At 38.2% G+C, this 25722-nt stretch overlaps 1 protein-coding gene across 1 annotated transcript in view; it reads left to right on the forward strand.

The window, feature by feature from the left end:
• Positions 1-4606: 4606 nt before the first annotated feature.
• The window catches only part of LOC101357386 (myomegalin), an 83003-nt gene continuing 61887 nt past the window's right edge, over positions 4607-25722 (forward strand). The window contains exons 1-10 of the mRNA XM_023734858.1: positions 4607-6266; positions 15411-15542; positions 16260-16379; positions 16656-16748; positions 16888-17100; positions 18575-18733; positions 19959-20072; positions 20270-20407; positions 21610-21789; positions 22738-22932. Coding sequence (XP_023590626.1) covers positions 5142-6266; positions 15411-15542; positions 16260-16379; positions 16656-16748; positions 16888-17100; positions 18575-18733; positions 19959-20072; positions 20270-20407; positions 21610-21789; positions 22738-22932 — 2469 coding nt within the window. The 5' untranslated portion in view covers positions 4607-5141. The remainder of the gene's footprint in view (positions 6267-15410; positions 15543-16259; positions 16380-16655; positions 16749-16887; positions 17101-18574; positions 18734-19958; positions 20073-20269; positions 20408-21609; positions 21790-22737; positions 22933-25722) is intronic.

Genomic DNA, 25722 nt, shown 5'->3' on the forward strand with positions numbered 1-25722 from the left:
TCCTAGTCTTCAAACAACTGTTTTGATGCAAAATGTGATGGCTTCTGACTTCCTAAAGCTTTCCAACCAGCACAGGGAAATTACCCACATTTGTGGTGTTATCACAAAGCCTAACTAGCTTTACTTTGATATCGCATTGCTTAGTCTGCCTTAGCTTCTCTGCCAGATCATTTTTTTTTTTTTTTTTGCATAGTTTTTACTAATTAGAACAGCTATCCCAATGTCATAACTAGGGCAGTGAAACCTAATACAACTGGTTTGGGAAATGAGGATTTCCCACCTCTCTGATTCTCTTGGAAACTCCTTCCTAGCCCAGAATTAAGCCCACTGCCACACAGAGGGTACAAAAGTGGCTGTGGTTCCTAGAGATACTGTCCAGACCCCAAAATCTAGAGGTCAAAATGGAGTTAGTACAAAAGACTCCTACCACAGTAATACTTAGGAGGCTTGTTCCAAATAAGGATACCAAAACCAAACCAAACCCATTGCCATCAAGTCAACTACCTCCATAGGGTTTCCAAGGAGCACCTGATGGATTTGAACTGCTGACCTTTTGGTTAGCACCCTGAGCTCTTAACCACTGTGCCACCAACATAGATTTTGTAAGTAGTTCTTCACTGGTGGCTTTTCTCACGAATCTGCAGAACTTATGATCTCTTGACTGAGATTTTTCTGAATACAGTTCACGATAGTTCTAGTTCAGTGCTTTTCAAAGTGTGGTTCCAGATGGCAGCATCAGCTGGATCTGGGAATTTGTTAGGAATGCAAATTAGTGGGCTCCACCCCAGACCAACTTAATCAGAAGCTCTGGGGTAGGGCCCAGCAATATGTAGTTCAACAACCTCTACACGATTCTGATGCATGATAAATGTAAAAAAACACTCTTTTAAGTTCAGCAGATTTATTTTGTAGATGAGGAAATTAAGAGCCAGATATAAATGACTTGACCTAGGACATACAACTAGTAAGTGCTGTGAATGCAGTTATCAACCCAGTTTGATGGCAAACTACTGATATGTAAAATTAATCATCTGTTTAATTCATACTAGTTTATCATAATATGAAACCTGTTCTCAGTCAAGTTTTCCTTTATTATGTACCTTTGATAAGTTTTAGAGATAATCACTCTATTCTAAATCATCACCAAAGCCGTAAGTCTCACCTTAACAACATGCCTTGCTTCAATCATAAACGTATGGTGTGTGCTTCCATATAAAATCACATTTTCGAAAGCTGCTATGGATAAGAACTATACAATTTTGAACTTACAATTGAGTTTTTTATAGAATTTCTTGTGGGCTATTTTTTATTTTTCTGATTTTCAAAGTCATTCCTACAGTCAAGTGGGGGATTACTTTCTGGCAAAGAAATCCCTCAGATTAAAAATTTATGGACAATATTATACATTTTTATATTTATTTACTCATTTTTACCTTTTTTACTGAGCTATACTAACATACAAATTTATATACCTAAGTGTTCAGTTCAATGAACTTTGATAATTGTATACACCCATGTAACCATCACTCAAAAACAAGAAAATTCTTTTGTGCCCCTTTGCAATCAATTCTCACCCTACCACCCAGCCACAACAACTTTCTGATTTCTATCACTATAGATTAGTTTTTCCTGTTGTTAGACTTCAGATAAATGAAATCATACATGATGGACTCATTTGTATATGGCTTTTTTCACTTAACATGTTTTTGAGATTCATTCATATTGTGTGTATTACTAGTTCATTCTTTTTAATTGCTGGTTAGTATTGCATTATATGAATATATCACAAGTTGTTTGCCCTACCTTTTTCTTAGTAACAATAATTTTTTCTTATTACAAAAGCAATGCTTACAAACTGTAGAAAATTATAGAATACGAATGAGGAAAGAAGAAAATAAGTATCCATAATTCTACTCTCCAGACATAACCACTGCTTAGTACTTGGTTGTATATCCTCTTTAAATCTTTGTTTATATAAGTTGTCCACATATATATACAGTATATATGTTACATATAAATATATAACATATGTATTATAAAAATTCTCATTTTAGGCTCGAGTTTACCACATAGATTCTGATATTAGTGTGTTAAATTGTCACTATCCTTAGTTTTAACTATAGAATATTTTCTAAATTAAAAAAATTAAAATAAATATACATTCATTGCTAAAAATTCAAATAACATACAATATATAAATAAATAAATAAAAAGTAAATGTCTCCTGTTCAGCCCCCCATTTTGCTTGCCTTCACATAGGTAGCCAATGTTAATTAACTATAAAATCTTGACCAAAAATATATTGGTAAGGACCAGAGAATGCTGAATTTATCACATAATTTTTTTCTAAGTTTTGTTTTTATTTTTTATTGTTATCTATACACCACTGACATTTTAGTTGGTATGAAATTATTTTATAATATCAAGGGATCATGTTAAGAGTAGTTCTAGTACTATAGATTGATATATAGCTTGCTTTGAGATACAGTTTTAAAGTATTTTATCTAGGGTGAATAGAGTGCTATCTTCAAATTTTCTTTGATGTTAGCTGGTTTATTCCTATCTGCTGTCAGAAGCCTAGATATGCACAGGTCTCCGTTTCAGTATGTTGATCTTACTTCTAGCAAAGATATTCTTCAACAGTAAATTGCCTTTTCACTCTTCATATTGAGTTGCACTTCCTCTACACGGAGCCATCAACATATTGTTATTAAAGTTTGGAAACTATCAGCCAGATGCAAAATCCTATTGAGGAATACAGACTAATACAAAGTATCATTCAGAGTTTGCTCCTGAAAGGCACTTTGTTTCACTAATAACTTTGTTTCATTAGCATTTTCCCAGTAGAAAAATGTGGTTTGTAGCCATAATCAAAGAGGAAGCCTCCACCAATGTCTTAACTTGCACTTTTATGGGCCTTTGAGTTCTTGCTGCTCTTTAGGACAAAAATTTAAGACTGGGTACAGGGTAGCGTCCTGGCAGGCAGTCTGTCCAGAAACTCCTCGCATCTCTGTAGATCATTACAGATACCAAAGATTGTTTGATTTTTTTCTTAACTTTGAAGCTCATATACCTAGAGGCAGGCAAAAATGCAGTTGTGTTGCGTTCTTCTTGAAACTTTATTTTACATACTTGGTTTTAGGGACAGAATGTGCATATTTAGGTGAAACCATATATGCAAAGTTCTGTAGCCTACTAAGCCCAAAGCTCTAAGAACCATCCTCCCTCACAATGGAGGGATCTGAGAGTTTATTGAGTTCTCATTGAAGGCATTTGAATGCTTCCAGGCCTAGGAGTATGGGTTCTGTCCTGGGGGTGGGGTTCAGAAATACTTAAGACTTTTCCTGGCCTTATCTCACAAGGTCAGGCTAGCTAAATTTAGCATTATTACAACTGGGAGATGTCCTCCTCTGGGGGACTCCAGGTGATTGCTGAGGCTGTTGTTCCTCCTGTCTGGTGTTTGCATGCCTTCTCAAGCCAAGAAGAGAATTTCTTACTATAAATGGTCTCTGATATCTGCATTCCACCTAGTCAGAGCTCCAGCTCCCCTCCACTCTCTGTGTGCATTCCAAGTTCTATAGCCAAAGGTGGGAGGATTTACAGCTGTATAGTACTGAAGGACAGGGTACTGACTGAAGTCATTGAAATTCCTAAGAGCTCGGCTTGCGAATTCACCAGCCACTCCTTGGAAACCCTACGGGACAGTTCTACTCTGTCCTATAGGGTCGCTTGAGTGGGAATCCACGCGACCGCAACTTATTTTTTTTTTGGCAGGGGTAGGGGCTTATTACTGCAGAGAGCAGCACTCCCAGACACACTCTCCACTCTTACTCAAAGAAGCTTAGTGTTTTATTCTAGTGTTTGTCCACCCTCCCTGCCCCCAAAATAAGGACTAGCCTCCCTGAGCCTGAAGGAGAAGTCTGTAACGGTAATCTACTGTCAAGTGTCTATATTCTTGGAAAACGGCATTTTCTCTTCTATTATCAACATAATCTTGATTAACCAGCTGCATTCACGTGGCATTTGCTGGACTCTTTCTCAGGTGACTGCTTTGTGCTCTTTTCCTGATTTCGTTCGCCCAGGGGTGCTAAACCCAGCCCCCTCTCCCCCAACATCAGTGGGGGAAGCACCTGTCTTCTCTTTTCTGGATACTCCCAATAGTCCAGAGAAGAGCAAAACTAGTGGATGTCTCTTTTTAAAACCTGCCCTACTCGCCCCCTCTGGTTATCACCCCCGCTCCGCCCCCAGCAGCCCAGGGGCCTTTTAATGCGGGCAACCAAGGCGAGAGGCCGAGGAGGTGGAGCTGCAGGCGGGAAGGAGGCGGCGCGCAGCTGTACCTAGTGGCCCTGACGGGCTGCTCCATCCAGAGTACGTGGCACTCCTCGTGGGAGTGGGGGAGGGGATGCGGCTTTCTCCTCCCCACGAGAAGCCTGGCGGGGGGGGGACATCCTGAAGGGGCAGGAGGGCGTATCCTTGAGAAGATCGGTGCGTTCTTTTGGTGGATCTGAACAGATGAAAGTGGCCTGGCAGTGGTCAGCGTCAGACCTGCTCTTTACTCTGTATCCACTGTGAGCAACTGTGATCGTTCTAGCCCGAGAAGCAGTGTCCGGATTTGGGGCCAGAGCACGCACTCGCGACCCCGCATGCGCAGAGCTGGGAGCCAGCCTCCAGGACTACAGCCCCCAGCGGAGCCGCAAAGTGGCCGCAGGCGCGGAGCCGCTGACGCCATCTTGAAATCTGATCCTCAATCTCTGAGCCTTTGTGTCAGCAGCGAGTGGCCGCTACTGCACCGAAGACCCAGCCTGCTAAAAGGGGAGGACGTTGAGGACGCGGCGGCTGGAGGGAGAGACAGCTGTAGGAGACTTGGCAGGTTCCGCACGCGGCCTGCGCCGCTGTCACTCAGCATCCCCCTGAAGCATTTCTACGTCCGCTCCCGCCCTGAGGGGCGGGGCTGCCACTCTGGTACCCAGAGCCCGCGTGCGGGTGGCGGAGCTGCGCCTGCAGAGTGGAGACCCTCCGGACTGTGTCATGCCAGCTGGAGACCCCCGGGGCAGGAGACCGAGCGCAACCAAGAACGAGTGAGTGATCTCTGAGCAGCCGCCGCCTTGGGGGAAGCTCGGCGGCACCCTCTAGGAGGGAAGATGAAGGAGATTTGCAGAATCTGTGCCCGGGAGCTGTGTGGAAACCAGCGACGCTGGATCTTCCACACAGCGTCCAAGCTCAACCTGCAAGTTCTGCTTTCTCACGTCCTGGGCAAGGATGTCTCCCGCGATGGCAAAGCCGAGTTTGCTTGCAGCAAGTGTGCTTTCATGCTTGATCGGATCTATAGATTCGACACGGTTATAGCCCGGATCGAAGCCCTTTCTATTGAGCGCTTGCAAAAGCTTCTGCTGGAGAAGGATCGCCTCAAGTTCTGCATTGCCAGCATGTATCGGAAGAATAACGATGACTCTGGCGCCGACACCAAGGCGGGGAATGGAACGGTTGACATTTCCGGCTTACCGGATGTCAGATACTCTGCACTGCTCCAGGAAGACTTTGCCTATTCAGGGTTTGAGTGCTGGGTGGAAAATGAAGATCAGCTTCAGGAGCCACACAGCTGCCATACTTTTGAAGGCCCTGGAAACCGACCCAGGAGATGCCGTGGTTGTGCAGGTTTGCGGGTTGCTGATTCTGACTATGAAGCCATTTGTAAGGTGCCTCGAAAGGTGGCCAAAAGTATCTCCTGTGGCCCTTCTACTAGGTGGTCTACCAGCATTTGCACAGAAGAACTAGCTTTGTCTGAGGCAGGACCACCGGACTTAACAAGCACAAAGGTAGCCCCAGATGGAGAAAGCATGGAGGAAGGGACACCAGGTTCCTCTGTGGAGTCTTTGGATGCAAGTGTGCAGGCTAGTCCTCCACAACAGAAGGATGAGGAAGCTGAGAGAAGTGTAAAGGAACTTGTAAAGTGTGACTGTTGTTTAGATGAACAGGCTCCACAGCATCTGTGTAACCACAAGCTGGAGCTAGCTCTTAGCATGATTAAAGGTCTTGATTATAAGCCCATCCAGAGCCCCCGAGGCAGCAAGCTTCCTATTCCAGTGAAATCCAGCCCACCTGCAGCCAAGCCTGGCCATAACATGACAGATGGAGTTAGTTCCGGTTTCCTTAACAGGTCTTTGAAACCCGTTCACAAGACAGCTGTGAGTTATCCCTTGGAGATTACAGACCTGCAGGAGCTGTGGGATGATCTCTGTGAAGATTATTTGCCACTCCGGATCCAGGTATATAAAATGGCTACATAGTGCCTTTCTGATTATATAGCTAGTGAGCCTCAGGCGTCACATGATTTCTGTCTAAGTGAGGGTTAATAGTCTAGAATTGAGAAAAATCGATGAACCCACTGTGCTGCGTCTTCACACTCAGATAATTTGCTTTTCACAATCCTCTTTGTAATATTATCTGTTGGCCTTCCTGTTATCAAAATTTTTATGACAAAAAGGTAAAGATTGCCAATTAACTTTACCCTGCAATAAGAAGACATTTAAACTCATTGCTGGCACTGGAACTCTTTTCTCTTTCTTTTCCTTTTTTTTTTTTTTTTTTTTAAGATTTATAGATGTTTTCTCCCGGTGGCTTTCTGTAAGGAAGGAAGTTCTCCTCCATAGAGCATTAAGCCTTTCATGCCCAAGTATGCCTCAAAATGATTAGAGCATACGGTAAAAGTTTGGGGAAAACCTGTTAGTCCATCAGCAAAGTATTGTAACATCTGGGCAAGATTTATTGTAATTGATAGATCATTTGAGTACTAATGATGACTTGCTCATAAAAGAGGCTTGGAATTAATATATTGGCATTTAAAATGATAAGGCAAACACTGTCTTGCCAGGTGGTCTACAGAGCTCTACTGGGGTATGTTTGCCATTAAGAAAGGATTCACTTGTTATTGTGTGATACGAAAGTTTCTCCGTATATTCCCTTTCGAAATTTCTTAATGACTAGAGGATGGCAGTTGATCTTCATGTCTGCCCACCCAATTGTTTTCATACCAACCTTTTAAATTCAGCTATATACAGAGACCTGACAGATGCTATTGTGTTTCTATACCAACAGTAAGTGCTAGGTTCAGTTAACTTTGTGAAACATTCTGGCACATTCTGTTTGATACAAATTCTTTAGGTATACCGTTACAAAGGTCAACTGTCTAGAAAGCATTTTTGGAAAGCCTGCTACTGATCAACACAATCCCAGAAATTTAAACCTTGATTACAAATGAAATTGGTGATTGTCACTTGAAGTTTTTAAAAAGTAGTTCTTTATGATCAATATGTACATATATGTACATATACACATATATGCACAGGTCTAAATGTAATTTTTATCACAATAAAAACTTCAGAAAATGGGAGAAAGTTTTTAAATTTATACAAAATTATCAGACACAGTATATATTTTGAAAAAACATAAAAATCGAGAAGTTTTAAAATGTATTTTCATTTGTATAAAATGCTAAGTATTAGTATGCCTCGTACTTGTATGCTTCTTTTCTGTTGCTTATTTTCCTTTTAGTGAAGCCTTACAACTAAATTTGGCCTTTATAGCTGTTTCTGTGACCACACATAGGTGTCAAAAATTAAACATGATGTACTCACCATATTAGATTCTAAAGGTAGTCTGGGCAGGGTAGATGGGAAGCTTTTGTTTTCCCTCAAATATGACCAATACTTGGAAAATTACAGGCAAAAGAAAAGGAGGTTTTCCACCCCATATTTAATTAATTAAAAATAGTATCTTTTGGGCTTTGATTCATCAAAATTTGGAGTTGGGAATAATTTTAAAGATGATGTCATGTATTCTCTCGATATGAGATATGGATAAACCTTACCCAGATAGAGCCAAAGATTCCTGTTAAGCAAGACCTTTTCATTCTATATATTAGACCACATTGCCTGAAAAGTAAATATTTATTTTAAACTAAGAGCCCTCTTCTGTAACCTGAGGATCCTAGGAGGATGCTTTTCTTCGAAGAAAATTGTCACGGTAATGAGCACATAAACTGTGATAACTGTCCCTTTAGGTCAACTTCCTCTACTTCACTGAATGTGGACATTAGAAAACTAGAGCTTGAAAACAATAGTGTATGCCCCTTCTGTTGTCACCTGGCTTACCTTCTTTACTGTTTGTAGAATAATAAAACAGGAGGAGGGAGAAAATGGCATTCAGCTTGAAGAATCATGATATTTGTAATCACTATGCTGTTTTCGCCAATAATTAAGAATTCGGTAGAAAATGGATAAATTGAGCTAAAAGTGAGTGTAAATAAAATGTGTACATTTTTGACACCGAACTATTGTTTAAGTAGATTGACTTTTAAGCTCCTTAAGGGCTGTTGTGCTTTATAGCAAAACAAGAGCTAAGCAGGACAAAGGCAGACTGGCTTTTGTCAGTTTCTGTGAACAAATGTGAAAGAACAGAAATAGTATAAATTCTTTTTGGTAGTTCTCTTTTTAGTTCATAGAAAGAAAAAACCATGAAATTTTTTTTTCTTTAAATTCTACTACAAAGATGAAGAAAACCTCTTATCCTAAAGAATGAGAGTATTCTGTAAGGTCAGAATTTTGATTCCTTTTTTTAATCCTCCACTTCCCCCATTCTGTGCACCATTAAATATTACCATCAGGATTTCTCTCCCTTCCTTTTCTTTCTTCCTTATTTTAAAGAGAAGGGGGAAAAAAGCAACAGTGTAGTGGTCCTATTTACTAATTTTCTGAAATTATGCAAATTGATTTATTTCCCTTTTTTCAGAATTTGTACCTGAGGACCCAAGGCTGTTCATATATCTAATAAAAGATTTGAAGCCTTATGCTAGCTGGTAATTTCCTTCCTTATTGTCTGTTCCTAAACTAGAAAAGCTGGGATAAGGAGGGGAGTGCTCTCTTAGTAAACAGCAATTCAGAGAGCCCTGGCCCGTGTGCAATTTCCTTATCTATCTAGGAGGTCTCTGCTTCAAGCCTTGCAGTGCCAGGTTATGCTCCTTTGTGACTATGGCAAGTTTATCCCACTCATAGCTTAGCTACATTACCTAAATCAGGTCCTTTGGAAGATGTAAGAGTTAGATGCTGGTCAAAAATTAGGCCTTTAATTTCTTGCTAGTTGATGATTCTTGTCTGTCCCCCAGTATTAATAATAAAATAGAAAACTGCAGCAGTTTGAGATCTATGACACACTATTGTAAGGACTAGGAGAATGCCAAGAAAAATGCTGTTAACCAGAGGAGCTAAATAACTGCCTTAGCATTTGAAGGTCTTACATTATGCAGCATTAGACTTGGAAGCAGTTTTCTTTTCTGGTGCTGGAAAGGATTTGTCCTAATTTCTGAGTCAATAGTGATTTACCATATTTTACGCAAATAATGTATACCTTCTGTGTTTGTTTGCCGACTGCTCCCTCCCTCTGTTAAGTATTTTCAGAAGTGTGCCTGCTATGCCAATTTTTTTTTTACATGTTGCTATCAAAAAAATTAGCATAGCATGCTTATGAAAATACCTGGAGGGGTGGGGAGGGAGCAGTTGGTCAACAAACATAGAAGGCGCGCATTATTTGCATAAAAATAAGGTAATTTAAAATTATATTATTACAATATGATTTTAATAGCTGATAGTCTGGAGATTGACTAAACCAAATCAAGTATTACTGATTTCAGGCTCGAAAAATCTTCATAGAAGTGATGCTTTAAGTACTTGTTACTTTACAAGAATTCATGATGAGTTGTTGATCTAGTAGAACTTGCTAAGTCCTCTTTTGGCAAGGACATTTTTCTGAGAGATAAAATAATAAAGTATTAAGAATCAATAATAAATCATCTTCCAGTTTTTAGCTCAATGCATTACGTTTACAAAATTATGTGTTTCCCATAACTGTTCATGCCAAGATGGATTTAGATGAGACCAGATTCATAATGCATTTTCCTATGCCGTTCTTTGGCTTTGAAGTTGCTGTTGAATTTATACGTATGTATATATGTAAATTATAGATAGAATATATATACTGTGTGTGTATATAAAGAAAACCAAACCTGTTGGCCATTGATTCAATTCCGAATCATAGCGACCCTATTGGACAGGGTAGAACTGCCCCATAGGGTTTCCAAGCAGCAGCTGGTGGATTTGAACTGCCGACCTTTAGGTTAGCAGCAGTAGCTCTTAACCACCGTGCCACCAGGGCTCCTATGTATATACACTGTGTGTGTATATACATATATATACACACACACAGTCTTATGTATTCTGTCTAGCTACTATCCATCTATCTAAATGATAAATCTTATTTCTAAGAGACCCACTGAAGGATTAGAACACTGGTATGGGAATTAGGAGACAGGCCTGTTTTTGTTCTTGTTCATTCATTAAACAAAAAACTTTTGGACTCTACAAAGTTCTAGGTATTTCTGACATTATGGTAGGCAATGAGCTTATGATGAGCAAGACATTACCAACTTAAGTGCATTCAGTTTAACTGGATCTTTTTCCTGATTTTCTTTGTAATCTTGGGCATGTTACTTAACATTCTAGGTCTCCATTTGCTAATCTGTGAAATGGGCTTGAACCAGGTGATCAGTATATAAAGTTTCCTTCACAGCTCTAATAGTCTTTGACTTAAAGTGAATAAACGTGACCCCTTTCCCTGCCATTTTAAAATGAGATATTTTCTTTAATTCTGCTTCTTATAGATTAAATTTCAGAAATATCTTATAATAGTAAATGTTACTGAAAAGTTGTTTTACACTGAGGAAGTAAGAAGCCAGATTTTACAGAGAATGTTTTATCATTAAGTAAATGGTAAAGTTACCAGTTACAGTTGTTGTAAATAACTATTAAAATAGTTAGCTCTCTCTGTCTGTGACAGAATTCACATTGCCTCAGGAGTGAGGTTCCCTGTTATACCCACAACAAACATCTTCCATAACTTTTCTAGGAATCATTATCCTTGCTTCTTTTTTTCTCCCCTTTCCCGTTGTTCACATTCAAGTCCTGTTGACTTACTTTCAAAACATATCCAAAATCCATTCATTCCTCGTTCCCCTCCATTGCTTACCCTACAACCCAGGCCACTATTAACCTTTCACCTAGACTACTGCAGCAGTCTCCTAGCTGTCTCCATGCTTCTACTGATGCTCCCCAATAAACCATTCACCACAGAGCAGCTAAAGTGATCTTTTTAAAATATAAACATCATTGGGTTACCCTTCTGTTAAAAACACTGCAGGTCAGTATCATTTCAATGAGAGTAAAATCCAGCTTCATTAACCCTGGTTTACAAAAGCTGTGTATGATCTGGTCTCTGTATACCTTCCCACCTCATTGTGTGTTACTCTGCCTTTGCCTGTTGTGCTGTAACCCTGTGGTATCCAGTAAGGTAGCTTCTAGCCCTGTGTGGCTGTTGAGCACTTTAAATGTAGTTAGTCTGCATTGAGATGTGATGTGAATGGAAAATAATTCCCCAAATTTCAAAGACTTAGTATGAAAAATAGAATATAAAATATTTTAATAATTTTTTATATTGATCACATGTTTATGATAAAATTTTGGATATATTGGGTTAAATAAAATATTTAATTAAAATTAATTTAACCTATTTTTACTTTTTTCAATGATGCTACTAGAAAATTTAAGATGACATATATGGTTCGCATTGTATTTCTACTGGAAAGTGCTACTGTAGCCACAGAGGCCTTTCTCTTTCCCAGGTTCATATCCATCTTAGGTCTTTTCCGTTAGCTGTTTCTTCTGCCTGGATTGTTCTGTTCATCTTTGCAGGACTTGCTCTTTGTCATTCACATCTCTATTTAAATGCCACCTCTTAGAAACCTTCTATCAATCAATGTAGATAGCTTAACCACTAACTCTCTATTACCAAAAACCAAAACCAAACCCTTTGCCTTCGAGTTGATTGTGACTCATGGCGACCCTATATGCTTTCCTATTTTATTGCATAGTGCTTGTCACTATCTGATATTTTGTGTATTTCCTTCTTTATTGCCTAGCTGCCCACTCCAACCCTTATAAAATATAATTTCCAAGAGAGCAGGGACCGTATTTATCTTGCACATAGATGGTCTTCAAAAGATGTGTATTGAGTGAGTGGGTAAGCGAATGAGTGAATGAATGAAGTTAATATTCTACTGCTACTGGTAAGTACTACCCATTCTGTAGTAGCCAATGAATGGGTAAGCTTCACTCTCATTTCTGTTTAAAATAAGCAGTGGGGTCTAGGCTCTAGGGGAACTCTAGATTCTTTCCTGAGATGGTCCATCAACTGGTCAGAATTTTCATGATGATTTCTTTTTATTCCCTCTTTTGTTTATGTTTGTAATGGGGAATATTTCTTGATACCTATTTGATACCTTTGCTTTTTAGAATTATGAAATTTAACCTACAAAATAATATAGTGAAAAAAAAAATTGGGCTTAGAAGCTGTCTGGGTTTAAATTTCAGATCTACCACACTCGTTGGCTTTGTAGTCCCAGGTGACTTTCTCAGCTCTAGTTTCTTCATTCATAAGATGGGAAAAATAATACCCTCCTTAAAGCATGATTTTGTGAAGATTAAGTGAGAACTTTTATGTAGCCCCTAAGAAAGTATTTAGTAAATATTTTTTCCTACTAGTCTATAGATTTTCTAGATGCTCAGAAATGGCTACGGGCTTATAAATAGGATAACAAAATAAATTCAAGTTTGTCTCAAATAGTCCCAGAGGTTACACTTGTTGTGTCTTGATATAATTATTAATACCTGTTGCTGTCCAGTTGATTCCAACTCATAGTGACCCTACAGTAGGACCTGTCTAACTCTTCGAAGTGGCTTGGTTTGAGTGATGAAATATGTAAAGAAGTATATCAGAAGTCAGCATTTTGCATCCATTATCGGTGTATTTCCCTCTTTTGTTTCCTCTGCCTAGAATGCCCTTTCCTTAGCCACCATAGCTACCTGCACAAATTTTATCCCTCTTTCTGGGCCCAGCTTAAATTCTGTCTCTTCTAAGAAGACTTCTCTATCCTTCCTGTTAAAGTGAATATTTTCTTGTATATTTTCATGATGTGACTACTTCCTCAGTAGACCAAGACTGTTTGGAGCCAGGATCATGTGTTAGTCACCACTGTATTCCCCACGGTGCCTTATACAATACTTTGTATATTATAGTACTTAATAGATATTAGAAAAATTGATAAATAGCACAGGAGGAATTTAAAAAGATTTTTCTTCTGAAATCTTTATACTTCCAGTTGATTGCTTTCAGGAAGGGATTTAAGGTAGGCTGTAGCCTCACTGCTTAGAAAATGATAATCAGATTTTAAAAGTGTGAGGGAAAGAATGAATGGCAACTGCCCTTTTTGTTCTTCCTAGTAGGTTTGCATTTTTTCCTAACTGGAGTGTGTATGCGCGCGCGCATGTACGTGGAGTTGGGGGGGAAATGGAATTTAATGCCACAGTGAATTCCTAAAGTTTTATTTTAGTGCCTTTAGCGTGTAATGAATATTATGTAGACTTCAATAAGTTTATCTTAATGTGATTGGTTTTCTCATACATAAATAATACGCTTTTTTTTTTCTCTTGCATCTCTTCGGTGAATTGATATGCCTCTAAAACATTACTTTCCAGACCAGTATGGATTAGTCATTTAGACATGCACTGTAAATCTACCTTTAAATCCCATTGCTGTCGAGTCGATTCTGACTCAATGACCTTAAAGGACAGAGTAGAACTGCCTCATAGGGTTTCCAAGGAGAGCCTGGTGGATTCGAACTGCTGACCTTTTGGTTTGCAGCCATAGCTCTTAACCACTACACCACGAGGGTTTCTACCTTTAAGTAGGCATATGTTTTTCAGTTTAACTTTTAACTTTTAAAAACTTTTTATTTTGAAATAATTTCAAACTTACAGAAGAGTTGTAAGAGAATTATAAAAAACTCACATACACCCTTTACCCAGATACACTAGTTGCTAATAATTTGCCACACTTGTTTTAGCAATCCCACCCTCTATATGGACACATTATTTTTTTATTCCTGAAGTGCCTGAGGATTAAGTGCAGATGTTATGCCCCTTCACTCTAAATACTTCAGCATGTGTTTCCTAAGGATGAGACCATCTCTTACTTAACTGGAGTATAATTACCAAGTCCAGGAAATGTAGTGCTGATAAAACACTATTATCTAATATGTGAAAAACCAAACCAAACCCATTGCCATTGAGTCGATTCTGACATATAGTGATCCTAGAGGACAGAGTAGAACTGCCCTGTAGGGTTTCCAAGGCTGTATGTAATCTTTACGGAAGCAGACTGCCACATCTTTCTCCTGTGGAGCAGCTGGTGGGTTTGAACTGCCCACCTTTCAGTTAGCAGCCAAGTGCTTTAACCACTGCACCACCAGGGCTCCTTTGTTATCTAATATATAGTCCATATAAAAATTTACCATTTTTCCCAACAATATGATCAGGCATGTTGTAAGTAATTCAACTGTAATTTTTCCTCTCTTAGTTGTGGTATACGTTTGATCAGCATACTTTTTTTTTTTTTTAAGTATAAACAATTATATGTGCAAAAAGATATTTTTCTTTTTTAAAAGGCAAAGTAAATATGTAAAAATGATCAATTTCTGAAGTAGAAAACATGGTTGTTATAATATTCCTCTGTACTTGTCTAAATTTTCTTAATTCTTAAAATTAATAAATTTTAAAAGGCTATCATATACAAACATTTCTGAAGAAGCATATTATGTAACAAAATTCTTGCTAAATAATAAGGAATTTCATAGTTTATAAATTATTTTTTCCAACATTAACTATGAAAATTAAAAACATGGAAGAGTTGAAAGAATTGTACAGAAGTTGAGAGAAGTGAACACAAATATACACATCATCTAGAGTCTCCAAAAACATTTTACTATATGTGCTTCATCACATATCTGTCCATCTATCAAACACTGTCCATCTATCAAACACTAATCCATCTTATTTATTAATGCATTTCAAGGTAACTTACAGACATCAATATACTTGACTCTTAAATACTTTTCAGCATGTATATCAAGATCAGTATGCCTTTTGAATTCCCTGATTAAAAAAAGTAACAAAGGAATATTTGGTCTCGTAAGTATTTTTCTTTTATAATTCTCCCGTCTCTTTAAACTTTAGATTGTTTCCTTTAACTGAATATGGAATGTTTGCATGAGTTGGTAGGGAAAGGTGGGGAGGAGAGTTAGGGAGTATGGTAAGATGGAGGTGAATCAATGCTGTGTTCAGGAATTAATACTCCTAATTCATGCAACAACTGTGGATTTCCAAATCTCCTGCAAAAGATGCCAAAGACATTTGAAGATAAAATCGTTGGCTCCGTTTAACTCAACTTGTCTTGTTGCTTCTTCCTAGCCCATGACAGAAGAGCTACTCAAACATCAAAAGCTGAATTCAAATGAGACCACTGTAACTCAACAGCATGTATCTGATTCCCAGTTAGTTGAACTCCAAGAAAAAATCCAGCAAACAGAGGCCACCAACAAGGTATGATCAATAACATGCCCTTGGGGATCACAGGGTTTTCCTGAGGTTGGGACTTGGGCAGCTCTGTTAACCTCTCTGAGTAGGACATGGGAAATGAATACTATGTATTCCTGGTACTCTAGGGAATTTTTGATTTGAAAGTGTAGTTTTTCCCTTTATTGCTCATCAGGATTTTAGCTTGTTCTGTACACATCATGATTTCTGATGCCTTTTTGGTCTGTTATTAAAACTTGAATGCAATCTTTAACTGTGTATACTGAGATAGGAGGTTTGTGCTTTCGATTCTAGTGTAGCTTCTTACCCCTTTACAGCCCATGAATTTTCACATCTGCTTAGAAGAAAATTCTCACAATTTGGGATGCTGAGCTTCAGGCCTGGTAGTACCCATCCTATACTAGATGGCAGAAGCTCCTTGGTCTCTGTGTAAGGGATCCACAGTGACTCGTAGATAAGTGCCCCATCTGGCTGCCTTCATAGAGAAAGCACAGTGCATGATAATTGAGGCAATTGGGTACTGAAGGAAGTATTCTTATTTCTGCTACTTTCTCCTACTCATTGATTTATGAGGGAAAAACAACAACAACAACAAAAAACAATAATGTTCTCTAAGAAATTCCTTAAACCCTAGATTTGAGGAAAAACTTTATGGTTGCATTTGAGATTTTTAAAAAAAAAATCATTGACTTAACAAACTGTGTTTTTCTTTGCTGAATTTAGATTCTTCAGGAGAAACTAAATGAAATGAGCTTTGAACTAAAGTCTGCTCAAGAGTCATCTCAGAAGCAAGATGGTACAATTGAAAGCCTCAAAGAAACCCTGAAAAGCAGGGAAAGTGAGGTAAAATATTTAGCAATCAAGGATCTGTGAGGAAACTATTTGTCCTATCAGAGTGGATATTGTAGAAATATTGTAGAAATGGATATTGTCAGACTAACAGATCTCAGCCTGGAGAAATTGTAGCTTAACCTAAATTAGTATATTGGAATGGTTCCGTTACTAAAATCTGCATAGAGATTTTAGAATTTATATTTAGCTAATTTATATTATATCCTGAGATAATAGAATTTATATTCAGTTTAGTAATGTGTTTGGTACTCTGTTGCTCATTTTCAGACTGAGGAGTTGTACCAGGTGATTGAAGGTCAAAATGACACAATGGCAAAGCTTCGAGAAATGCTACACCAAAGCCAGCTTGGACAGCTTCACGTATGTGAGAGTCGCATAGAACAAGAGGAGAGACTTCTGTTGGGGATGTGCCATTCTCAGTCACAGTCTTGATTTTGTTGGTCTTCTCAGTTGCTCAGTGCTTGCCCTCTCGTGATTATGATTTCTACTCTCTTTTCAGAGTTCAGAGGGTACTTCCCCAGCTCAGCAACAGGTGGCTCTGCTTGATCTTCAGAGCACTTTATTCTGCAGCCAGCTTGAAATACAGAAACTTCAGAGGGTGGTATGCCAGAAAGAACGCCAACTGGCTGACGCCAAACGATGCATGCAGTTTGTAGAGGTTACAGCACATGAGAGAGAACAGCAGAAAGAGGCTTCGTGGAAACATAACCAGGTAAATCATTAACCATTTTTGGTCCTAAATGCTGACTTTGCCCTAATTATAACTTTGTTAGCAGGACAGTCCTGTTCCACCCGAGTCACTTGCTTAATCAGAGTAACTCAGTTCAAAAACATTTGTTGTCATGTTCATATGTGACTATTGGACTGCATCCTGGAAATACAAGAGTGAATAATATAGGCTCTTTCCTCTTAAGCTACTTAAAATTTAGTATGAGAGACAGTCACGTAAGTAGAATTTCAGTGTGGTAGAAGAGGTATGTATGGAATGCTATAGGAATGTATAGGAAGGGAGTCAGGGAAAGCTTCCTGGAGGAGGAAATGTCTGAGGTTATTCTTGAAAACCAAAAAAAAAAAGAAAAAAACCAAACCCATTGCCATCCAGTTGATTCCAACTCACAGCGACCCTATAGGTTAGAGTAGAACTGCCCCCACAGGGTTTCCAAGGAGCAGCTGGTGAATTCGAACTGCTGATCTTTTGGTTAGCAGCCAAACACTTAAACCACTGCGTCAACCAGACAGAAAAGTGGGCAAAGAACAACCAAGATCAAAGGAATAGCTTGGATGATTAACCATTTTAAAAGACAATAAAATATATAATTCTTAAATGGTTCCTTTATCTTCTTAGCTTAGAGCATATGCTATCTTTTTTTTTTTTTTAGCTCTTTTATGTGCTGTAATTCTTAGGCTTTTTAACATTTAGGATTAAAAAATGTAGTTTTTAAAGGATCTCCTAGGGTAACTGTTTTGGAGATTAAAATTAGCCCTGAATCTCCTTTTGAAATATTAAAATTTCAGATGTCTTTGGGCAGGGAGGTTGAAAGGTTGACGGAAGTAAAGGAATGGGAAATAATCCTTAACTTTTTGCTATTTATTTAAAGGAAACATTTTCCTAAGTTTTGTTAAGTTGGCGTGACTGTATATTTTTGTGCTTATCTGAAGTATAGGGTCACTATGAGTTGGAATTAACTCAATAGCAACGGGTTTGATTTGGTTTTAAATTAACAGATGGTTAAACCATCTCCATCTACAGGAGGATTACTGATCTTACTATTAGAAAAATATTATATATGGCAAATTAATAAAGATGATACTCTTCTGAATTCTTTAGAAAATTTGGATGAGAAGATGATAGAATTATCCCATCCTTGAGCTTATTGTAAAGGATCCAGGTTTACAGTGAGACAGAGTCCCACTTCCCACTTAATAGTTATATAGATCTATCTTTCTGCAAATAAAAATAAGTATTGAACTGTAATATAAAATTTACTTCCTACCTCCATCCTCAAGTACCGTAATTTTCCAGATCCTACTTAATTCAGTTACAATATTTCTATAGCAGTTTTAAGAATGGTACTTCCTGCTACTTTACATTTAGTTTTATGTGGCTTGGAAGTTTTAAGACCTCCATCTCTAATGACCATGTAAAGATTTTAGATTGCTTAAAAAAGGGAATGTGTTTTATTCAGGAATTAAGAAAAGCCTTGCAGCAACTACAAGGAGAACTGCAGAGTAAAAACCAACAACTTCATACCCTGGAGGCTGAAAAATACAATGAGATTCGAACCCAAGAGCAGAACATTCAACACCTAAACCATAGCCTGAGTCACAAAGAGCAGCTGCTGCAGGTAAGTTTACATAATGACTTCAACTAAAATTGGGCTCCTAGAGTTCCAGAGTTTCTGTTCATATAATCTTAAGGTATTAGTTCATCTGTGTTGAGTACTTGCTGCATATAGAACATTGAGCAGTGAATATCAAGAAGATTAAAAATAAATAGAAAATACAATACCTGAATCGAGATTCTAACCAACAAGTTTAGGAGACAATACATATAGACCTGAAAGACTTAAGCAATTAATATTCAGCAAATCATTATTAAGCACCTCTGTGAATCAGATACAATGCTAGGTGCTGGGAAAACAAAGAGAATATATGGCCACTATTCTCAATATTGCCTGCTCCCCAAAAGGTCAGCTGTTCGAACCCACCAGTGACTCCTCAGGAGAAAAGACTTGGTGATCTACTCCTATAAAGATTACAGTCTAGGAAACCCTGTGGGGTAGTTCTACTCTGTCACATGGGGTCCCTAAGTCGAAATTGACTTGACAGCACACAACAGTAAGACTAGAGTTATCAGTTCTACCACCTACTCCAAGTTCCAGTGACATTGAATCCCTTACATTTTGCTAAGCATACTATTTTTTTTTTAATAGTACGCATATTTTATATATATTTGGATAGAAATACCCACACCACCTCTTCATTTGGGAAAATCTAGGCTCTTTCCGAGTCTTCAAGACTCAGCTAAATGTTACTTCCTTTGTGAGGTCTTTAGTGACACCTTCAGGCAGAGTTAGACAATGCATCCTGTGTTCCCCTAGTTGTTAGTTGCTTTCAAGTCGATTCTGGCTCAGGGCAACCCGACGTGTGCAGAGTAGAACTGCTCCATAGAGTTTTCAAGGCTGTGACCTTTCAAAAACAGATTGCTAGGCCTGTCGTCTGAGGAAACGTCTGGGTGGGTTGGAACGGCCAACTTTGGGCCAGTAGTTAAGTGCTTGACCATTTGCACCACCCAGGAACACTATTCCCCTAGCAGCTAGCTCCAAACAAACACACACACACACACACACACGTGTGTACATATACATTTATGTATATTTATATATATGTTACAAAACAGTTAACCATTTATGTTTATCTTTTATCTCTGTTAAATAAACTGTGTTCCCCTTGAGGATAGTGATCACATTTGATTTCATCTTTAATAACTAACAAATTACTTGGCAAAGTGTAGGAATTCAGTTACTATTAGATGAATGAATAAAGGAAAAATAATTTTGCTCTCGTTAGGAATTTCGGGAGCTCCTGCAGTATCGGGATAACTCAGACAAAACCCTTGAAGCAAATGAAATGTTGCTTGAGAAACTTCGGCAGCGGATCCAAGATAGAGACACTGCTCTAGAGGTATGTATCGTAACTTTGCTCACTACGCTCTGGATTATCCTGTCCACACAGGCACTACTGAAATTTGCATCTACTTAATTTCACTGCTTTTGGGAGTTGGTTTTTCATTCCTCTGTATTTTGAATCGTATTGAATAAGGGTGATCAGGACAGTGAATACTCTGGAGCTTTCTTTAGGAGCTTTACTTTTCCTTGCAGCGAGCTATCGACGAAAAGTTCTCTGCTCTGGAAGAAAAAGAAAAAGAACTACGTGAACTTCATCTTGCTATTAGAGAGCGAGATCATGACTTAGAAAGACTGCGCGGTGTCCTCTCCTCCAATGAAGCTACCATACAAGTAAGAGCAAAACCTATCATTGACTTTCATTCTTCTCTGACCCCTTCCAGCGTTTTCTGAGAACAGGGTATTTGCCTTATAAGAAAAAAATACACATTGGTAAAAGTAACTACATAGGTAAATATAAAAAACAATGTAAATGTAAAAAAAAAAAGAAGAATACAAAAGCAAACACAAACCACAGTCACTAGTTCCACCATTGTAGATTAGGAAGTGAGACATGTTAGCACTTCTCCTTTCTTTTATACTATGATCTTTGTGTGTATGTTGGGGGTGAAGGCAGGGAGTATTGATTTCTATTTACATAGTCCTAATTTATTTCTGGAGCTCTGGTGGTGCAGTGGTAAAGAGTTTGCCTGCTAACCAAAAGTTCAGCAGTTTGAATCCACCAGCTGCTCCTTGGAAACCCTATGGGGCAGTTCTACTCTGTCCTATAGGGTTGCTGTGAGTAAGAGATGACTCGATGGCAATGGGTTTGGTTTTTTTGTTGGTTTTAATTTATTTCTAAGGAGTCCTGGTGGCACAGTGGTTAAGCACTCAGCTGCTAACCAAAAGGTCAGTGGTTTGAATCTACCAGCCACTTTGTGGGAGAAGGATGTGGCAGTCTGCTTCTGTAAAGATTACAGCCTTGGAAACCCTGTGGGGCCGTTCTACTCTGTCCTGTTGGGTCGCTGTGAGTTGGAATTGACTCAACAGCAGTGGGTTTAATTCATTTCTAATCTTTGTCAATATCTATACACTTTTACATAAGCATTATCAGGGTGCAATTATTATATTTTGTTTTTCTAATTAATATTATGTACATGTCTATGTATTGCCAAAATCAGCACACTTGTTTATTTTATTAACATTTTCTGTGGGCTTTTTCTTGCATACTTATTTTAGAACTTGTATGTCTAACCATCTGCCACTTCTTAAAGGGTTCCCTCACTGCCTTTATAGCATAGCCTACTTCCTATAAAACACTTCATTTATTATGTACACTATATTTATATCCCTACAAGCTAGATGAGGCTTTCTAAAAACACAAAGTAGGTTAGTATCACATTGTTAGATTAGATAGTAAGTTTTTTCCTTTGAAAGAAGTTCAGAAAAGTTGAACTTGCCCTTAGCAGATAATTTAAAGTGGGGTCAAATTTCTTGTTTATCCTGAGGAGTTAGGTTGACCTTCTGACTTACAGTTGCTCTCTCTGTGACCATAGAGTATGGAGAGTCTCCTGAGGGCCAAAGGCCTGGAAGTGGAACGATTATCTGCTACCTGTCAAAATCTCCAGTGGCTGAAAGAAGAAATGGAAACCAAATTTGGCCATTGGCAGAAGGAACAAGAAAGTATCATTCAGCAGTTACAGACATCTCTGCATGACAGGAACAAGGAAGTGGAGGCAAGACTTTAGTTAACTTAAAGACAGTTGGTTTAGTGATTACACAATCTCAGTCTTGGATTAGGATACTTGAGGTCTGAGAGGCCAGTGATCCAAGCCTTTAAAATTTTGTTCTGTGCCTGGTAAGTCATTGACTTTCACTGGGACTTTTCTCCAAGCCTGTAAACTTAAGGTGATAATTATCTTTCTTAGAGAAGTTATGTGAGAATTAATGGAATTAATGAGATCTACAAAATGCATTTATAGTATGATAGCTATATTGAGTGCTTATAGTGTGTCAGGCACTGTTTTACGATCTTAATGGATAATAACTCATTGGATCCTCACAACACTGTCAGGTACGTACTATTATCCTCGTTTTACCGACAAGAAAACAGATGTCTGAGGTCAAGTAAGTTGCTGTAAGTAACACAGCTAAAAAGTGGCAGAGCCCAGACAGTATGGCTGTACAGTTTTAACCACCATGTACTAACTCTTAATGTAGAAATAGGAACTGTGTCACCAAGCTAGTAAATACAGTGCTCATTATTATTTTTTTCAGCTTATCATTTTATGCTCACTCTGTGTAGTTACACTGGGGAGAAAATAAATGAAATAAATGAACTGAGTGTCCTTTTATCCTCATATAATATTAATTGTTATGTGCTCTGAGCAGGTGGGGAAAGAACTGTCTCAGAAAATAATATGTGAGTTGCCAGTATCAGTATTTTCGTGTGTGTGTTGTCAGAGTTCATTCACTGAACATGTATTTATAGCCTTCTGTGTGCCAGATCCTGTGCTAGATCTGGGGATACAGAAATGAATAAAACATGATACTTGCTCTCAAGAATGTCAGAACTCAGTGTAATCAGTTCTCTCTTTCTTCTGTGATGGGTTCTTATAAGCCCTTTGATATGTAGTAGAGAGAATTCCTTCCTCCAGAAACTCACACTGTCCCTTGTGTATTAGGATCTTAGTGCAGCAGTGCTCTGCAAGCTTGGACCAGGGCAGAGTGAAATAGCTGATGAGCTGTGCCAGCGTCTACATCAAAAGGAAAGGATGCTGCAGGACCTTCTAAATGATCGAAACAAGCAAGCCATGGAACATGAAATGGAGATTCAGGGTCTGCTTCAGTCCATGAGCACCAGGGAGCAGGAGAGCCAAGTAAGGACTAATGCAGAGATCAGAAGAGTATCAATTACTGCACTTACAGTCTGGAAGTAGGAAGCATCTGAAACTTATAAAATGTGTATATTTATATCATTTTATAGTAAGCTCTGTTTGTTTTTTCTTCAGTTTATTGACTAGACTCCATCAGTCATCAAAGTATGAAATATTTGTGGAACCCGTTTGCCTTTGGCAGGGTGCCTGAACAATATATGTACCAGTTAACTTCATTTACTTTTATTTTCTTTAATACTCTGATCATTTTGAGAGAAAGTTGTATGGCATTCTGAAAGGTTTTGGATTTTGATTCTAAAATATCAAGACTTGAGTAATATTTTGCATTTCCAGTCAAGGTATAAGAAAACTTACACTTCACATATTTTCTCTTAAATCTTGTAAAATCTACGTTATTTTAAGAGAGAAAAAAAGATTTTTTCTTTCCAAAGGTCATGGTGAGAATAAATAACCCCATAATGATATAGGATATATTAATCTCAGAATAATGGTACACAAGTATTTCTGAAGTAAATTCTTAATTTATCCTCACTTCCATGTATCTTTTTCTTCAAGGCTAGAGACTGTTACAGTTGACTTGTGCTGCATTTCAGGGACCAGTAACTCAGAATCCCTCTAGCTGGTTTTTAGAGGGGGCTACAGTCTTACATGGAGCCTGGTTGCACAGTGGTTAAAGCACTCAACCACTAACCAAAAGGTTGGCAGTTGGAAACCACCAGTGGCTCCATGGGAGAAAGATGTGGCAGCCTGCTTCTGTAGAGATTTACAGCCTTGGAAACCCTGTAGGGTTGCTATGAGTTGGAATCGACTCAACAACGTGGGTTTTTTTTGTTGTTGTTTGTTTAGATTCTTACCATTAGCCTTGTTATTTGACCATAATATTCTCTAATGTTTCCTTATCTTATAGGATGGCTGTATTCTACTTTTCTAATTCTCAGATCTGCTGATGAAAATTCACATTTTGTTAGAAACTACTGACGTGCTCCAGAAATTGCTTTTAGAATAGACCTAACAAAACAACTCAGAAAGAAATATTATATATTATATAGGTAGTAAAAAATGAAACCCAGGAGATGATGAAAATTTAAAAAGGTTGTTAGCACAAAAAGAGTAAAAGTTGTATTCTTCTAGATCTTCTTCTCACATTTTAATATGCAAAAGAATCACCTAGATAGCTTTTTAAAGACAGATTCCCCGAGCTCACCCCCATAGATAGAATTAGGAGGTATAAGGTGGGACTTGAGAATTTGCATTAGGTGATGCTGATGCTGCTGGTCCATGGACCACACTTTGAGGTGCACTGCTAGATTTGGCATTTACTAGAAAAAGAATACCAAGGCAAGTAGACAAAAGACCATATCTTATATGTTATTGATTTTTTTTCCATAATAATTTTCGCAGAGGTATTTATTAAGGCAAACTAGTAATGTACTGATAAATGGTTTTGCCCAAATTCCAAAGAGCCTCAATTTTACTTACCGAAAATGGAAGTTTTTTTTTTTATCCCCCCTAGAAACTATGACAAAAGTGCAGCTTCTCTTCTAAAACAGGTAGTAATTCTTCCCAGACACAGTTGGTGCTATGATATAGCTAACCTTGTTCCCATTCTCATTTTATACTGTCAGTAATTTTAGTCTTAATTTATTATCTGCAGGTTTTCTAATTAAATGCAGATTTCCTATGCAGTAATGGTCACAAATACAGGTTTCACCCGCTATCGAAAAGTAGAACATTCTTATGAAACCCTTTGTAAACTGAAATGGTGTAAAGTGAAGAAGCAATTACCATTAATTTATATGTGAAAAAATTTTGAGTGTTCCCAGACCCAAAAAATAACTTACCAAATCATACCAAATAACATATAAAAGCTAAAATAACAGTAACATATAGTAAAAGCAGGAATGATATGATTAACACACAGCCTTTATAAAGTAGAAATAATGTTGTACAGTGTAGTTTCACTAACCAGAATCAGAAAAACAGCGAGCACACTGGAAGGCCAGTTTTATGCTAAGTGAACACGCTTACAAGCTCTCTTAGGCTTTTCTGATACTTTAGGACACATCTTGCTAACAGATGCACGAAATAAATTGAGATAAAACACAGATGCTCATAGACACAGTTCAAAGCTATGGCGGCTCAATGCTGAGGTGTTGAGTATAGTTCAGAGGAAGGAGCTTGATGATGGCCACTCTCACTGCTCGGGCTGCATGCTGCCTCCTTAACAGCTAGCTGCAAAACAAACACTGAATGCTATTTTCGCTTTTCTCCTTTTTTCATAAAAGTGAAAATCGTCTTTGGGTTTCTTTCAGTTAGTGAAAACAGGTACTAATGTAGATCTCATAAAAACTAAGTGGTGTAAAGTGAACTTTTGAAAAGCAAGGGATACCTTTAATGTTCTAATTCTTTCCCTTATTGTGTCATCTGTCTAGGAAAACTGGATTTGAAATGAAACAAACTGGGCTTGGTGGTTCTGAGGTTCAGATTCCCCAGATTGTATGGTCTGATAAAAATGTTTGTGTAATTCTTCTTTCAATAAGTATGTATTGAATGCCTGCTATGTGCCAGACACTGTTATGGGTACTTGGAATTCAGCAGTGACCAAAATATCAAAGTACCTGCTCTTAGGAAATTCACATTCCAATTTGGGGAGAGAGAGACAATAAACACTTGTCACGTAGCATTGGAAAAAAATAAAATACAGCAAGGGTAGTTAGGGATAGAGAAAAGCTTGCTGTTTTAGATAGGGTATGCAGGGAAGGCCAATCTGAT

Source organism: Trichechus manatus, unplaced genomic scaffold (assembly GCF_000243295.1).
Source record: "Trichechus manatus latirostris isolate Lorelei unplaced genomic scaffold, TriManLat1.0 scaffold00073, whole genome shotgun sequence".
Lineage (NCBI taxonomy): Eukaryota > Metazoa > Chordata > Mammalia > Sirenia > Trichechidae > Trichechus > Trichechus manatus.